General features: G+C 40.8%; 1 protein-coding gene across 2 annotated transcripts; it reads left to right on the forward strand.

Annotated features, from left to right (window-relative positions):
- Positions 1–2,114: 2,114 nt before the first annotated feature.
- Positions 2,115–16,253, forward strand: LOC101741432 (cysteine proteinase 3). Of its 2 annotated transcripts, XM_012690249.4 has the most exons (13): positions 2,139–2,343; positions 3,109–3,223; positions 4,664–4,760; positions 5,367–5,481; positions 6,698–6,818; positions 8,221–8,333; positions 10,833–10,932; positions 11,616–11,693; positions 12,851–13,077; positions 13,475–13,601; positions 14,145–14,250; positions 14,939–15,123; positions 16,018–16,253. In XM_012690249.4, the coding sequence occupies exons 1-13, from the start codon at positions 2,277–2,279 to the stop codon at positions 16,196–16,198; spliced, it is 1,632 nt and encodes a 543-aa protein (XP_012545703.3). In that variant the 5' UTR covers positions 2,139–2,276; the 3' UTR covers positions 16,199–16,253. The 2 variants fall into 2 exon arrangements, with proteins under 2 accessions (XP_062530421.1, XP_012545703.3); XM_062674437.1 differs by lacking the exons at positions 6,698–6,818; positions 8,221–8,333 and having other exon boundaries at positions 2,115–2,343.
- The last annotated feature ends 1,100 nt before the right edge of the window (positions 16,254–17,353 follow it).

Below are 17,353 nucleotides of genomic sequence, written 5' to 3' on the forward strand. Positions count from 1 at the left end.
ACCTTAGAACTTATATCTCGAGGTGGGTGGCGCATTTACGTTGTAGATGGCCATGGGCTCCAGTAACCACTTAACACCAGGTGGGCTGTGAGCTCGTCCATCCATCTAAGCAATAAAAATATATATATATCACATTAGGTTTCGTACAATATCGTTTGTCTTGCTTCGCGCCCTTCTGTTTTACTTCAATGTTCGGTTTGGAGTTGTTCTGGTGGCCCGGAGGTTTTTCCAGCTTAGACGAGTGGGGCGCTTGAAAGCTCAACCGGGGCGGGGTCTTATCAACGAGGATGTCAGTGTGTCCGAGGGAAGTCCAATAGCTTAAAGATGGTTTGTGAGAATACATATCTGTTATCTGGAAATTACGACCGGCGAAAACGTCCGGCAAAATTCCGGTTAATAGTATGAACTAAGTCTCTCGTTCTTCCACAACTAAGGGGACCTCTAAGGGGATCCCAACGTTTTCACGAAAGAGTAACTAATAAAAAAGCGTTTTCAAGGACAATTCGTTCAATCGCAATTATTCGCTCTTTCGTTTTTTCCCTACCTATTCTAGTAACCTCTAGGGGTTATACTAGATTCTTCGGGCGAGTAGATGAGCTCACGGGGCTCTAACCTGACGACGTTGCTAACACTAGCCCTAGCAAGGGCAGTGCTTCGCAGAGTCTACCACCGGATTGGAAACTCGACTGAGAAGATCTGGCGAGAAACTCAATGGGCATTTTTTTTATTGCTTAGTAGGGTGGACGAGCTCACAGCCCACCTGGTGTTAAGTGGTTACTGGAGCCCATAGACATCTACAATGAAAATGCGCCACCCACCTTGAAATATAAGTTCTAAGGTTTCAAGTATAGTTACAACGGCTGCCCCACCCCCTTCAAACCGAAACGCATTACTGCTTCACGGCAGAAATAGGCGGGGTGGTGGTACCTACCCGCGCGGACTCACAAGAGGTCCTACCACCAGTAATTACGCAAATTATAATATTGCGGGTTTGATTTTTATTACACGATGTTATTCCTTCACCGTGGAAGGCAATCGTGAACATTTGTTGAGTACGTATTTCCTTAGAAAAATTGGTACCCGCCTGAGATTCGAACACCGGTGCATCGCTCAACACGAATGCACCGGACGTCTTATCGCTTAGGCCACCACGGCTTCCTAACTTTTATACCCTTATGGGCATCAGCAATGCAGGGATACAGCCAAGCTGCTGTCCACCACTAAGTACGCCCCGGAAGCTTTGTTTGAAGAAATAAATTATCGGCTGCACATGTTCGGGTCACAAAACTAAGGTTGAACTAATTTCATTGAAATACAAATGCATTAATTAATTATATCAAACGATAACCGTTCTGATATACGTCAATCAATTTGTTGTTTATCAATATTCAAATCATATAAAGCTTAGGATACATTTAGAGCATCTTTTATTTATTTTTATCGGTGGTGTATGAGCAAATGCGATAACTAATTATGTGTATAATCAAAGTGATGTTTCATGTTTCATTGGAAATATTGGAATTTCTAAAATTACCCTTATTTAACTATAGAAGTTAATATAATCGATATATTTCAACGTTTTTGCCGCTCTGCAGTCAAAGGTGTTTTAGCATTGCTAATGTCCATGGGCGACGAAAACCACCCGGCCAAATGTCTCGTTGGGTGTCTGAATTTCATAACCCTGTAAAATAATTATGAAAAATCTCTGCAATGATAAATTCCGCATATTATTAGCGTTGTTGAAGTTAATTATTCGTAATGATGTATGTAACATATCAGTGGCTTTCATAATTGTAGCATTGAAACTGTTTGCTTACAAGCCTAACGTGAATCGAAAATAAGAATCACCACCATCATCATATTTTGAAATGAAAATTACTTAGTTATGTAAGGTTTGTTGTAAAATAATTAAATTTGTTAATGTTAAGACAATTTTCGGATTGTCAAATAGAAACACTGTTGGTGGGAGCAATTACAGTAGTGGGGACGTGACATAATAAAAAAGGCGGTAGTCTGAAAAAACGGGACAGATATCAGTGTATTGGGTAGTGAGTAGATGTCTAAAGATTGTAAAAGTGGAGTTACAAATAAAGGAATACAGATTTAAGTAAGCTACTGCAATCTGTGTATTATTTCCTGACTGGTGGAAGTGGAGTTTTACAGTTATTTTAAGTTAAATAAGTAATCATATTTCCTCTCGGTGTACATTCAACTTCGTTCCCATTACATTTCCCATAAATGAGTACCATTCCAATCTCAAACCATTTGTAGTGAAAATGTCCTCGTATATTTTAACATTTTGCGTGTTATTTATTGTAAATTCTACTTGGTGTTTTCGTTTAGGTAAGTTTTAAAATTGTTCACTACAATAAAAGACTTACAAGACAAGATTGTAGTTCTTTTTTATATATTAAAGCTTACGTTAGGACATGGTCCTCTTGGTTACAAGTGATTACTGAAATCCTAGACATTACAATGCGAATATCACCACCGAACGCAAAGCCTCTTCAAAAGTAGCAGAACTGGACCGAATCGTCTGATGGCCTAAATGATGGATGAGGTCGTCGTGGCCTAAAGGATAAGATGTCCGGTGCATTCGTATCTAGCGATGCAACGGTGTTCGAATCCCGCAGGCGGGTAACAATTTTTCTAATGAAATACGTACTTAACAATTGTTCATGATTGATTTCCACGGTGAAGGAATAACATCGTGTAATAAAAATCAAACCCGCAAAATTATAATTTGCATAATTACTGGCGGTAGGACCTCTCGTGAGTCCGCACGGATAGGTACCACCACTCTGCCTATTTCTGTCGTAAAGCAGTAATGCGTTTCGGTTTGAAGGGTGGAGCAGCCGTTATACTATAAAAATTGAGACCTAAGAACTCATGTCTCGAGGTGGGTGGCGGTATTTACGTTGTAGATGTCTATAGGCTCCGGTAATCACTTAGCACTAGGTGAGCCGTAAACTCGTCCAGCCACCTAAGCAACAAAAAGAAACGCGACGCTGTGACGTATCCTTCCTTAAACATGCCTTAAAGACTTCCGAACGTAAAGAAATAGCCCATAGCAATTGTTAATCAGTATGGTGTGCACTGCAATCCCAGAAAACAACGACAGAGATACAAGAGAACACAAAATAAAATGGCCCACGGAATTTTATCTGAAAGGAGAGGAAATAAAAATGAAGGACTCTACTCTCGAAAAGCCATTTGAAATGTGGTACGTACCCATTTCATTTGTATGCTAACATAGTATTTATAACTAGGAGTTATTAAAGTTAAGTAAATAAGTAAATAATAAATAATAAATATTTACTAACAATCACGCCACGTTAACCGGCCCCGTGATAAGTTCGTAAAGAACTTGTGTTACAGGTACCAGATAACGGATATAAATGTAAGATTTTTATTATACACATACATATATTTAATATACATCCATAACCCTGGAAAATACATTTATATTTATCATACAAATATCTTCCCTTGGCGGGATTCGAACCCGCGACCCCCTTGTGTAGTGACCATGTCACTTACCACTACACCAGACGGCCGTTAAGTTATTGCTACTTAACTTGTCTTACAATTGTTGAATGAGATCCGAACGAGGCGTAATAGACCTCTTTTTTTTCCTACCTAAGCTGATAGCCTGGAGAGGCTATTTCAGCGTAACCTTAACTAGTAGGTGAGCTCACGGGGCTCAAACCTGACGACGTTGCTAACACGAACCCTAGGAAGAGTCATGCTTCGCAGAATCTACTACCGGATCGGAAACGCGATCTACTGAGAAGATCCGGCTAGAAACTCAGTGGGCTGTATCTCTGGATTAATTTACTCGTCGAGCCCTTCGTCGCAAGCGACGGGTTCGACGAGAACGATGACCGGTGCTTGAGGTACCTAAAAGCACCGTTAGAAAGACCTCGATTGACACTTAACACATTGACTGCCATTTAGGTCACCGGTGCCCTACGCGGCGCACTGAAGTAATCATGTCGATTTCTGTTACTAAGCATCTGGATTGCCTGACTTTGCCTTCTTTAGTTTTTAAGGTATGTTTCAGGCTTCTAGGTCTCTTGGAAATAGTTTTATTCTCAGTATCTTCGGGTTTGTCTTTCCCAGAGTCTGCTAGATATTCCTGTACTTAAATAACAACAGAAATCGACATAATTACTTCAATGCGTCACGTAGTGCATTGATGTCCTACATGGAAGTCAAAGGGTTAAGGTGCTAAAAAGTACTCCACCTTAAGCGGCGACACAGCCATGTCCACTGATTTTGCAATTATGTCGCACCTCCCGCCATCGGAGCAGAGTTCATCCATATTACCTGGAATGCGTTCATCGACAGTGCGTTCCCAGAAGTCTTTTTTGCCACTTACCATCCGGCTATGGAATGAGCTCCTCTCCACGGTGTTTCCCGAGCGCTATGACATGTCCTTCTTCAAAAGAGGCTTGTGGAGAGTATTATGCGGTAGGAAGCGGCTTGACTCTGCCTCTGGCATTGCTGAAGTCCATGGGCGACCGTAATCACCTACCTTCAGGAGGGCCGTATGCTCGTCTGCGTACAAGGGCAATAACGTTTTAAGTAATTTATTGTAAGTATTAAAAATGTATTAACTTAGAAAAATGAGGGTAGATCCTAAGCGCTTGTTTTTGCACAGGTACAGCGCTAGTTTGAAACGCTCAAGAGTTGATCACGGCGCTGAAAAGAGATATTACTACGCACCTACAGATGAGAACGACGGAACCATGTATTTGGTCAGTTTCCTAGGACAGATATTCTATTTCGCGACGAAGGTTTGGCCTTGATTGAGTAGTGACATGTTAGAGACAGGCAGGATATCCCTATGCAGCATGATAAGAGGGTATTCTGCGCCGACCCCAACTAATGTGAGATAAGGGCAGGAAGAACAAGAAGAAGACAGGCAGTAAAAGAGTGTGGAGAAAGAAGATGTCATTTTATTGTAGAAGTTATTCATGGAAACGTGCTTACTACATATTTCCTTAGAAAATATGTAATCTTCTTATAAGACTGAAACAAATGAGGAAAATAACTTTTATTTCCTTTTTTTTTCTACCTAAGCTGAGAGCCTTGAGAGGCTATTTCAGCGTAACCTTAACTAGTAGTTGAGTTCACGGGGCTCAAACCTGATGACGTTGCTAGCACGAACCCTAGCAAGAGCCGTGCTTCGCAGAATCTACCACTGGATAAAGAAAATCACATCGCTCCAGTGGCAGAGCCAAGCTGCTGCCTACCGTTAAATCCTGTGTCTCGTGGTGGGAAGGGGCGTTAAATGTGTTTCGTCATGGTCATGAACCCTGGGCGTTCCCTCCCCCAATCTTAATGTCCGGTTCACATTGTAGATACATCCCGTAACAATTGATCATGATTTGACAACCGAGTTGAGTTGTTCGGAAGATGTTTACGACAAAAGAGGAGCCTTGTTGTTACCTAGACTTGGAAAACTTCAGCACGTCGGTGAGTTCAGTAGCAGTTTACTTCCTTGGAACGACTTTGTAGAACTAATGTTTATTGGTATCATGTATTTTACTAGTGGTAGGACCTCTTGTGAGTCCGCGCGGGTGGGTACCACCGCCCTGCCTATTTCGGCCGTGAAGCAGTAATGCGTTTCGGTTTGAAGGGTGGGGCAGCCGTTGTAACTATAGAGACCTTAGAACTTATATCTCAAGGTGGGTGGCGCATTTATGTTGTGGATGTCTATGGGCTCCAGTAATAACTTAACACCAGGTGGACTGTGAGCTCGTCCACCCAGCTAAGCAATAAATAAAAAAGGTAATTAGCAGTAATGAAGATATTATTATGCATTTACCTATTTCCTTGGAACGGCTTTGTAGAACTAGTGCTTATTGGTATCATGCTATCTATTAATTTGGAAGTAAGGACAAAGGGAAGATCTTCCCACTGAGCTGATGAATTTTGTCGGTACACATTCCTAATATGATAGTCCAGAATTTGCGTGTATGAAAACCTCTATTGAGAATGTCGTTAGCGCGATTCAGGCATTTGTCGGATATCAGAAAATATTCGAAGACTTCGAGTGAGAATTAGCAATATTGCGCATATCTTCTTCTGAGTAGGTCTCTTCATTGCTGAAGGTCGTGTCTAATTTTAAGTGTTGACCACTTGATGCATTGTACTCCCCACGTGTTCCTGTCCTCGGCAGTCTTTATAGCCTCGGTTATTGGCCGGTGAGCGTCTTTACTAGGTTAGACCAGCGGGTAGGTGAGCGTCCGCGTGATCTTCTCCCGTCAACCCGACTAACTACCATCAGCTTCTCTAAGTTATCGAAGCCCCTACAAGCGATGTGACCGAATGAGAATACGTTGGAAGCAGAATTAAGCAGATAGTGGACACCCTGGGACCATTGCATGAATAGTTTATATAATTATTATTTTTATTGCTTAGATGGGTGGCCGGCTCACAGCCCACCTGGTGTTAAGTGGTTACTGGAGCCCATAGACATCTACAACGTAAATGCGCAATCCACCTTGAGATATAAGTTCTAAAATCTCAGTATAGTTACAACGGCTGCCCCACCCTTTAGATCGAAACGCATTACTGCTTCACGGCAGAAATAGGCAGGGTGGTGGTACGTACCCACGCGGACTCACAAGAGGTCCTACCACCAGTATATTTGTTTTGTCTTAATCAAGTTTCGTTTTAAATTTTCCAGGGAATAAAACGATTGATGATCACGTCGTACAAACACTGCGATCGTCTAAGACGATCAAGGATATGAAAATGAACATCGAGGCGTTGGTGTACTGGCAGGATGGATACCACATTCCAGTACGGTTGGTACTTTCCTAGATATTGCCTTAGTAACGGGAATGAGTGGGCTCGAATTTAAAAAAGACCAACTCATTCCATATAGACATTAGTTCTGAGGAAGCACATTAAAAAGAGTCTTCAACAAACAACAGCATTCTGCCAGGGTCGCCATGTGGTGTGGCCTGTGTGCTTAATGAGAGTTTTCTAACGTTCTCGATAGCGTAAAAGTTAACTCATATTTGTATGGAATGGGATCGTTTGCCTACGTTTGTCGCTAGGGGCGCTGTTGCAACTGCATACAAAATTGGGTTAACTTTTACGCTATCGAGAACGTTAAAAAACTCGCACTAAGCACACTGGTCACGATGGATTAGAAGAGTTGAAATAATACGTTCTTTCAGTTTGAAGGTCCGGTTTATTGTGTAAAAATATGTATTTAGTTACAAGACAGTAAGACAGTAGTGCTGACCCGAGTAAAAATGAAATTATAATTTTCTGACAAAAAAAATTTATTTCAAGTCTATCGCCGAACCACCGCTGCACGGTGTCCGCACCACAACGCTGAACCACCGCCGCACCACCGCCATTTGGCGGAAAATTTCGCCGCACGCTTCGAAAGAAATCTCCCAGCACCGCCGCACCACAGTCGAAGCATAGCCGAACGTTTCAAATTTTTTTATTTTAGATCGCCGCACCACAGCTGAATCACCGCTGCACACTAATAAAAAATAAAGGCTAATTTATCGATCCTGCAATGATAATTAATTAGTTTTTAATCAAACAACTCTTGAATAATTATTTTTATATTAATGAACTACAGTGGAGGCTACAATTTTATTACAGTGATGTAAAAGAAGTATTATTATTCTTCTGATTTTGCTCATTGCATGCAATTAAAATTTTGCAAGCACTTATATTAATAAACACTGGACGTAAAAAACGTTTACATTCACACACACACACATGTATGTATATGAGAATGATATGTCACTGCTGTAGTGCAGCGGTGATGCGTCGGTAGTGCAGCAAACCCACTCTTATTAAACAGTCGCGGCTATGGTGCGGCGGCGCTTCGGCGATTAAAATGCCGTGCGGCGGTGCTTCGGCGGTGATTCGGCTAAATTCTGTTTTTACTCGGGGACAAAGCACTTGAAATAAGACTGCTTACATACTTGAATGGTTACACACTACAAAGTCAATAAACTTTTTTTTTAAGCCCATTAAAAAGGAATATGTACGTGTACACATTCAACATCATATAATTTCGGAGATCACGCGATTAGTGAGTTTTATTACGGTCGTATCTATCTAGGTTAACCTGAGATTAATCCGTATTTAATTTAAGAGGCCAGATCTTGCGTCAGCGAAGATTTGTCTAATACAGATTTCTTTACGTGAATTCTAATTATGTTTTACGTTTTAAAGAATAACGATACAGCAATACACGAACTCAAGAGGAAGTTTGGATAGCGTGACGATCAGTAACTACTACAATTTCAAATCTAAAGTTGATCCAAGCGATCTGGATGTTGAAAACGGTAATGCAATCCAATATAATATTGTCGTTGTTTAAGGTACCTTGATTTCTTTTTTTTATTGCTTAGATGGGTGGACGAGCTCACAGCCCACCTGGTGTTAACTGGTTACTGGAGCCCATAGACATCTACAACGTAAATGCGCCACCCACCTTAAGATATAAGTTCTAAGGTCTCAGTATAGTTACAACGGCTGCCCCGCCCTTCAAACCGGAACGCATTACTGCTTCACGGTAGAAATAGGCAGGGTGGTGGTACCTACCCGCGCGGACTCACAAGAGGTCCTACCACCAGTAAATAGATGACAGTGATGATAATGACTGATAGAAGCTTTAGTCGTTGAACCTTCTTTTTTTATGAAGGAAGGATTACTGGTAGCCCGGAGGACTTTCCAGTTTCATCAAGACAAATGGGCGAGCAAAGGCTCAGCCAGGAGTGGTGCTATCAGTGTGGCGTTTGCTAACAGTTCGCTGTCCTGTCTAGTTATCCTGAAAAGCAGCCCACGCTTTTTTTTACTATAAAATATTTTTTACTTACACTACCTATAATGGAAATTTTAAAAAAAAAAATTGAATTTTTTAGTTGGATTTTCTATACAAGCGAATTTTTTTTGTTTTTTTTTAAACTATTACTTGTTTTAAATTTTTCAGTTGAGTTTAAAATTTTTTTCAAATTTCATCTGAATCAGTCGGTAGCTTATCCGAGAAATAGGTGATCGGCGCGCCTGGTAGTCTCCCTTCTTGGTCTTGACGCAGACACTCCGGGTCTCAGGAAAACAAAAAATCGCCAATCCTGATTATCCCAGTGTGCCCCAGCGATTCTCAAACTTTAACCGACTTTACAGACTACCAATTAATTTTTATTTTTTTTTATTGCCTTTTTATACAGTCGAGCATACGGCCCACTTGATGGTGAGTGGTTACCGTCGCCCATGGACTTCAGCAATGCCAAGGGCAGAGCCAAGCCACTGCCTACCACTTAATACTCTCCACAAGCCTCGTTTGAAGAAGGACATGTCATAGCGCTCGGGAAACACCGTGGAGGGGAGCTCACTCCATAGCCGGATGGTACGTGGCAAAAAAAATCTCTGGAAACGCACTGTGGATGACCGCAGTGGCTCCAGGTAGTATGGATGAACTCTACTCCGGTGGCGGGCGGTGCGATGGTAAAAACGAGACATTGGTATCATCTCGAACAATTCCTCAGAGCATTACCCATGGAACATGCGGTACAAAATACAGAGGGAACCGAAGTCCCTTTTTTCGTACGTTTCTCAACCGTTATCTCGTTATTTTTGTTTTGTTTCTTCGGGGCATGCATTTAATTATAAACGCCTATTGACAAACACGTTTACAAAACGAACACAAAGTACCGAGTAGCTACACCACAATTCGTGTTTCTCGCAACAACAAACACGGAATCTTACGGTTAATATCAACGTAAATTATATAGCCTGCGACGTCCGTGAAGCAAGAGCTCTTTTAGTGATGTGCACACATTACTATTGTGACGCAATTAGTTAGATGCAATTGGTTTCAAGCGGTACTGTTTAGTGGTCGAGCGTGATATGTGCCTGCACGGGTAGGTACCATCGCTCCATCTGGTGGAATAGCCGGTTTTTAATATAAAACTGAAACTTGAGAACTAATGTGACATTTGAGGCCGTCAGAGCAATAGTGGCCTGACCCACATTTTTTTATATTCAACCATAAATGTGTAATGGAATTTATTTAAAATATAATAAATTTTGATGCAAAACCGGCCTATCCATAGTTTCATCCATAGATAACAGATGGCTTTGTAAACATTATTTTTGCGCGTATTGATTTTTTACCTACCCAAATTAAAATTCTTGAAAACTTAAACCTCATTGTTCCATACTAACTATGGACTATGGTAAGCTTAGGCCACTTTTGCGCTGACGGCCTCATTTATCGAGTCTCTCAATCCTTTGACTGCCGTGTAGGTCACTGGTGCCCTTTTTTTTCGGGCCAGGGACCGAACCTCCTACGAGTTATGTGGGAGTTGACGATCTGCAGATGTCGTGGGCAGACCGCGGGCCCAAGGATGATTTTAGGGCCCTACTCACCAAACGACTCCCCTTGCACTCTCTCACGGACATCCGATTCCCGGGTCAGAACTCAGGCAGAGTAGGGGGGCTACCGCGGTCAACACTACAACCAGACTCGCGGTGCCACCTCTAAGCTCACTGGTGCCCTAAAGTAATTATGTCGATATCTATTACTAAAGCGCCGTAATATCTAGGAAACTCCGGGAAAGACGAATCCGAAGATACTGAGAATGAATCTATTTTTAAGAGACCTAAAATACTAAAACATGTATTAACAAACAAAAGAAAGCAAAGTTAGGTAATCCAGGCGCCTTAATAATAGAACTCATCATAGTTACTTCAGTGCGCCGCGTAGGGCACTTGAGACCTACATGACAACGACTAGTACTGAATGCCACTTTAGTTTTGAAGTCAAATAATGTTGGTTACAGAGGAAGCTGATTGTAGCAATGCAACTGCTATAGAAGGAAGGTCAAATTACTGGGACCTCAGCTTTAATAGGACAAGAGACTTGGATAGGGCTTTCAAACGGTAAGATCCACTAGTGCTTGCTGGATTTCACTTTACTTCCATTAAGGCATGAGATTGAAGACTTAAGAATAATGTTTCTCGAATATCTTACCGTTAAAACTGACACACATGATTGATTCGCGCGAGAAACACACAGTGTAGTCGGCTCATAACTCGCTTACTACCAGTAAAGCCGGTTGGTGTTCGCAGTATACTACTGGCATACTAGAGAGCGCTGCTGTCCAATCTCCGGTGAACCTAGTCGGCTATTACGACAGCCATGGAGAGACCTGGGGTGGTCCTCTTCTTGGCGGACAAACATATGACGTCATCATCGTTGGAGAACTGCGATGGGAAACGTTGAATACGCGATTTTGAAAATACCCAAAGCACATTCATTTTGTTAGTTACATATTCTGTTAGGACTAGTTTAGTATGGCCATAAAGAAAATAGCATAAATGTCAGTTATAAACCTGTTCACAATTGTAATTGCTTTATTGAAATCAGTCCAGTGATTCTTGCGTTAAGGTCGAGTGAACAAATATATTGGAATCGAGACTTCGACTCTGCGTCTGAAGTTTGGCAGCGCCATCATTTTGATGTCTATGGACTCCGGTAGCCGTTTTACAGTAGATTAGCTTTGGAATTTGTCATCTACGATATAGGAAGATCATTAAATTATTTGTCTATTTTATACGATCAGTTTCCAGAATTACCACAACGTGCTCTACGATGTAGGGGAATACGAAATGAGGAAAGCAATATTTCAAGATAATTTGGAGTGAGTATTCGCCATCATAGTTGTGCCATAACGAACGGTAAACATTTGAAATGGACTGTCTGGTTGACAATTCAGACACATGTTGAGAACCTTGATACCTACCATTGGGTCAAAATTTTCACGCAAGTGCCAACGGAAAGGGCCAGTTTTTACACCATTGGAGACTGTGTCTTTTGGTAAAATACATTGGTAATGGAACCCACCTTACGTTAAAGTACATAACTCGCGTATTAATAGCACTGGTGGTAGGACCTCTTGTGAGTCCGCATGGGTAGGTACCACCACCACCCCGCCTATTTTCGCCGTGAAGCAGTAATGCGTTTCGGTTCGAAAGGTGGGGTAGCCGTTGTAACTATACTGAGACCTTAGAACTTATATCTCGAGGTGGGTGGCACATTTACGTTGTAGATGTCTATGGGCTCCAGTAACCACTTAACACCAGGTGGGCTGTGAGCTCGTCCGTCCACCTAAGCAATAAAAAAAAAAAGCATTCAAAACATTATTGGTGCTTCACAAGGGATCTTTTTAGGAAGCTTAGTGTCGCGCAGCGGGCTATGGAGAGGGTTATGCTTGGTATTTCTCTTCGAGATCGAATCAGAAATGAGGAGATCTGTAGAAGAATCAAAGTTACTGACATAGCCCGTAGGATTAACAAGCGGAAGTGGCAGTGGTCAGGTCACATAGCGCGAAGATCGGACGACCGATGGGGCAGAAAGATTCTCGAGTGGAGACCACGTACTGGCAAACGCAGTGTGGGATGGACCGACGACCTGGTGAAAATTGCTGGTTCACGTTGGATGCAGGTGGCAACGGACCAGCCGCACTGGACATCAGTTGGAGAGGCCTATGTTCAGCAATGGACAGTAGACGGGCTGAGATGATGATGATGAAAACATTAGTGATTAAGTAGAATCCTATAACAGATCCTGTACAAATGAAGGTAAATATTGGTTATTAGTTTTGAAGATGGGCTGGTAGTAGTCGAGAACAAGAGGATTCTATGAATTTGCCCTAGCACTTGCATATCGTGACCTACAAAAACCTTCAGAGATCCGACTTAACTTACTACTCCTACTACACCTACGGATATTGTAAGGCTTTCGCACTATCGTACCTAAAAATTAACCACAAGCACCCCATCCGCGGAACGTTTTCAGCAAAATAATCGAGCACAACAAAAAGAACTTATCCTACAAAATGGAAATCAACCAGTTCGCTGATAAAACTGAGGAGGAGCTGAAGTACTTGTCCGGGACCTGGATGTCCAGGGACGACCACATGTCTTTACCTTTCCCTTACACAGAAGCAGAAATTGAGGAAATGGTGCAAGCTTTACCAGTTGAGTTCGACTTGAGACTTGAGGGAGTCATTTCTCCAGTTAAAAGTAAGAAAGTGATATAATAAATCCTTTTTTGATGCTCATGACACAGTCTACAAATTATCGGATACCGTGGACATCACAATACCCAATAAATCCTTAGTATTAAAATCCTCAGTTATGTTTATATATCCAGCTGGACTCCTGATTCAGAATTAAGGTTCTGGTGAAATGTTATGTTGCCAGTTTGCAGTGTTGGATCAGTTGGATCATATACTGTCCATCTTGAGGATATAACGGCTGCCTTCACAAAGTAATCGAGATTGCAATGTCACGACTCAAAGATATTTGGACGCAATGGCTGTGGGCTGAGTTATCCAACATCGTTACCATTATCAAAGTATTCAAGAGTAGTAGTAATAAATTATGTATTCACCTTATATCTTGACAATATCTGCTCCAGACCAAGATAATTGCGGCTCATGCTGGGCATTCTGTTCTGCTGCATCCATCGGTGGCTCTCTGGCGAGGAGAAACGGCGGTCGGGACCTTGCTCTTAGCGAACAATCTCTAATCGACTGCGCTTGGGCGTTAGTATCAGTACAGCAGACTTTAGTAGCAGAGTCAGAACACATTTTTTTATTTTTTTATTTCTTATTGCTTAGGTGCGTGGACGAGCTCACAACCCACCTGGTGTTAAGTGGTTACTGGAGCCCATAGCCATCTATAACGTAAATGCGCCACCCACCTTGAGATATAAGTTCTAAGGTCTCAGTATAGTTCCAACGGCTGCCTCGCCCTTCAAACCGAAACGCATTACTGCTTCACGGCAGAAACAGGCATGGCGGTAGTACCTACCCGTGCGGACTCACATGAGGTTCTACCACCAGTAATTACGCAAATTATAATATTGCGGGTTTGATTTTTATTACACGATGTTATTCCTTCACCGTGGAAGTCAATCGTGAACATTTGTTAAGTACGTATTTCATTAGAAAAATCGGTATCCGCCAGCGGGATTCGAACACCCTTGCATCGCTACATACGAATGCACCGGACGACTTATCCTTTAGGCCACGACGACTTCAAATGCCCGAAGAATACGAGCTACCTCTACGCTATTTGGCTTTTAGGTACAATCTGATGGGTTGCGACGGAGGGGCCGTGGATGATGCCATGCAATATGTGATGCAGCACGGCATTCCGGTGGAGAGCGAGTACGGGCCATACATGGCTATTGTATGTTGGAACTTTAATTGTGCTTTTGTTGTACGGTAGTTGTGCTTACTGGTGGTAGGACCTCTTGTGAGTCCGCGCGGGTAGGTACCACCGCCCTGCCTATTTCTGCCGTGAAGCAGTTAATGCGTTTCGGTTTGAAGGGTGGGGCAGCCGTTGTAACTATACTTGAGACCTTAGAACTTATATCTCAAGGTGGGTGGCGCATTTACGTCGTAGATGTCTATCAGTAACCACTTAACACCAGGTGGGCTGTAAGCTCGTCCACCCAGCTAATCAATAAAAATAAAAAAAAAGTGTGGGACAGCCTTTGTACAGTTTAGACTTTAGCCTCATCACTCAATGGCTCACACAGCATTCACATTGCAATGTACACCTAAGAATATTACCACCTAAGAGTATTAGAATAATAAATAATAGTTTTAAAAAAACTAACAAAATACGCTTTTATAGAAAATCGAACTAAAAAATTCAAAATAAATTTTAACAAATTTGAAATAAAAATAGTGTAAGTAAAAATGATTTTATTGTAAAAAAGGGTGGAGTGCTTTTCAGGATATTATCAAAGTAACCCTTGTACTCATATCTGTTTATAAAATATTTATAACTACTGATACATAAATATTTTTTGAACAGATATGAATTAAGTACTATCAAAATCCCTTAAATAATCTAGTTCTAAATATCGCAGAATGGGTATTGCAACCTCAAGAATATGTCGAAGCTGTACAGCATCACAGGATACGGTCAAGTGACTCCGAGGAGCCCGAACGCCTTGAAGCTGGCCCTGTACAAGTACGGGCCGGTGGCGGCCGGCGTCCACGTCACTAGCAACATGAAGTTTTACTCGAATGGGATATTTTACGACGTGGACTGGTTGGTGCCAGGGTTTTGTTACCTATTAAGCTATTGCATAGCTTTTATCGCGGGCCTTCAGCGCGGCGACCGAATCATGAAATTCCGTAACGAAAAAAACCTAACACCCCTCACTCCGCCTACCATGTAGCTCGCGTTCAACACATTCACACGTTGCGCTTGTGTAGTGTTTGTGAATAAGCGCGTGGCGTGACGTCACACTGCATGCGCATCATGAAAAGTCTGCCCATCTCTCTCTCGCGCGGTCTAGCTTATGAGTGTGAAGGGGACAGTTAATGTTTTGCTTTTATTAATGTTTAATATAGCGTGGTCTTGTTTTATTATTGTTTTAATATAAAATTATCATTGTCTAATTATAATTGCATAAGTTGATAAAAAATGCTATGCAATAGCTTTACCGCTAGGATTCAGCCGGAGAATGAGATAGAACACATTAGACGTTCTCGGTGTAGTGTTTTTTTTAATACAGCGCCATCTATGAGATTTTTTAATACCAACGTGTATATGAAACCTCTTGTAGTGAATTTTAATTTAGGTTTATACGTGAAGTTAAATATCAATTCACAGAGGGCGCTACCTCATACTATAAAATATGAATTACTAATGACAAAATTTTAAATAGACATTTAGGATAGTTGTATTTAAATTTTTGAAGGTTTCACTTGTACCACGTGTGAATTGCACACATGTATTTTTTATTAAGATATGTGTTCTAAGATAAGTGTTTGTCTATGGTGTGGTTTTGGCGAAATCTGTAACTAGAACCTTAATAATGTTCAAACTTATAATTTCAATTAATTATAGTCGAATTTCGACTACTCCGGTACTACAACTAGTTAAAATTATTATTGAATAAATTATTGAAGGTATTAAAACCATGAAAAAATATTGCAGTGACGACAAACTACAGAACCACTGCGTCACAGTGGTGGGCTATGGCGTCAAGGACGGAGACACGTACTGGATCGTGAAGAACTCTTGGGGGGAAGGGTGGGGGGAAGGGGGATACATCCTGCTGTCAGCGACGAACAATAATTGCTTACTGAACGACATTGCTTACTACTCTGTAATCTAACCAGCGAGTGTAGTTGATATTAGATAATAAATACATTGGGTGTTTTCTTAATGTATTTTTTTTTGTTGCTTTTATTTTTATCTTTAATTGAGGCCGTCAGTGTAAAACTAAGCTTAACATAGTTTGTATGGAGATAATGAGGTATGAATTTAAATTTATATACTTCGTAGCCAAAAATCATTCGCGCAAAAATATTGTTTACAAAGCCATCTGTTATCTATGTGTGAAACTAGGGATAAACCGTTTTTGCATCAAAATTTATTATGTTTCAAATAGATTGCAATATTTATGGAGGAATATGAAAAATTGTGGGTTAGACTACTTTTTTGGAACCGGTGGTAGAGTTAACATTGTTATTTATATTTTGACATTCAACAAGTGTGTTATACTGACATCTAAGTTGAAATAAATGATTTTGAATTTGAATTTGAATTTACGCTGATGGCCTCAATTGGTGTAATGGAACATCTGTAGGTACCCAATAAAATACCTCCTACCTAATGGACTTCGATTGGGAACGAGGGAAGAAGTTTTCCTTCTTGCTTTTCTGCTGAGATATGTGTAATCTAATAGCACGCCATCTATCTAAGCCACATGGCATTTTATAAATATCTAAAGTTTCGTTAGTATTAAATGAACCAACATTGTCACTTGAATATTTCCAGAATTTTTTCAGTCCATTTCCAATTATAATTAATTGGCATAAAGTGATCTTGTCGATAGTCGATTAATCTTAAAATATTTATTTCTTAACTTTATTCTAAGAATCTCAGTAAAATCAGCACAGTGAAGGAATAAATTGTTTGTAAATAGCGCCATCTATTTAATTGAACCCAAAACTAGTTTAGTTTAAAGGTAGCGATTTGGATAGTCTTAGAGAGTTCAATTTCAATATAGAAACAAAATAATAACATTAAAAACATGGTCTAATAGTAAGTTGAAGTAAAAATAAATAAAAATATATTACGTTTTTCCGGGTCAAGCTATTAAATCATGTTAAAAGTAAAAGCTTGGCCTACCTCTGTAACAAAGCATTTCAACGTAATTTTGAAGTTTCAAAACGCCGGAATAACTTGAATATTTGCACACGAATCAAGGATCAGTTACAACAAAAGAATTTTATTACTTCGCTAAATATCTTAGCCGGAATATTGA

The sequence above is a fragment of the Bombyx mori genome, chromosome 20 (assembly GCF_030269925.1).
Source record: "Bombyx mori chromosome 20, ASM3026992v2".
Taxonomy (NCBI): domain Eukaryota; kingdom Metazoa; phylum Arthropoda; class Insecta; order Lepidoptera; family Bombycidae; genus Bombyx; species Bombyx mori.

Coding starts and splice junctions, on each gene's coding strand:
- LOC101741432 (XM_012690249.4), top strand. CDS start 2,277: ATGTCCTCGTATATTTTAACATTTTGCGTGTTATTTATTGTAAATTCT. Junction 3,224..4,663: donor GAAAAGCCATTTGAAATGTG/GTACGTACCCAT, acceptor GTTTTTGCACAG/GTACAGCGCTAGTTTGAAAC. Junction 14,251..14,938: donor ACGGGCCATACATGGCTATT/GTATGTTGGAAC, acceptor TAAATATCGCAG/AATGGGTATTGCAACCTCAA.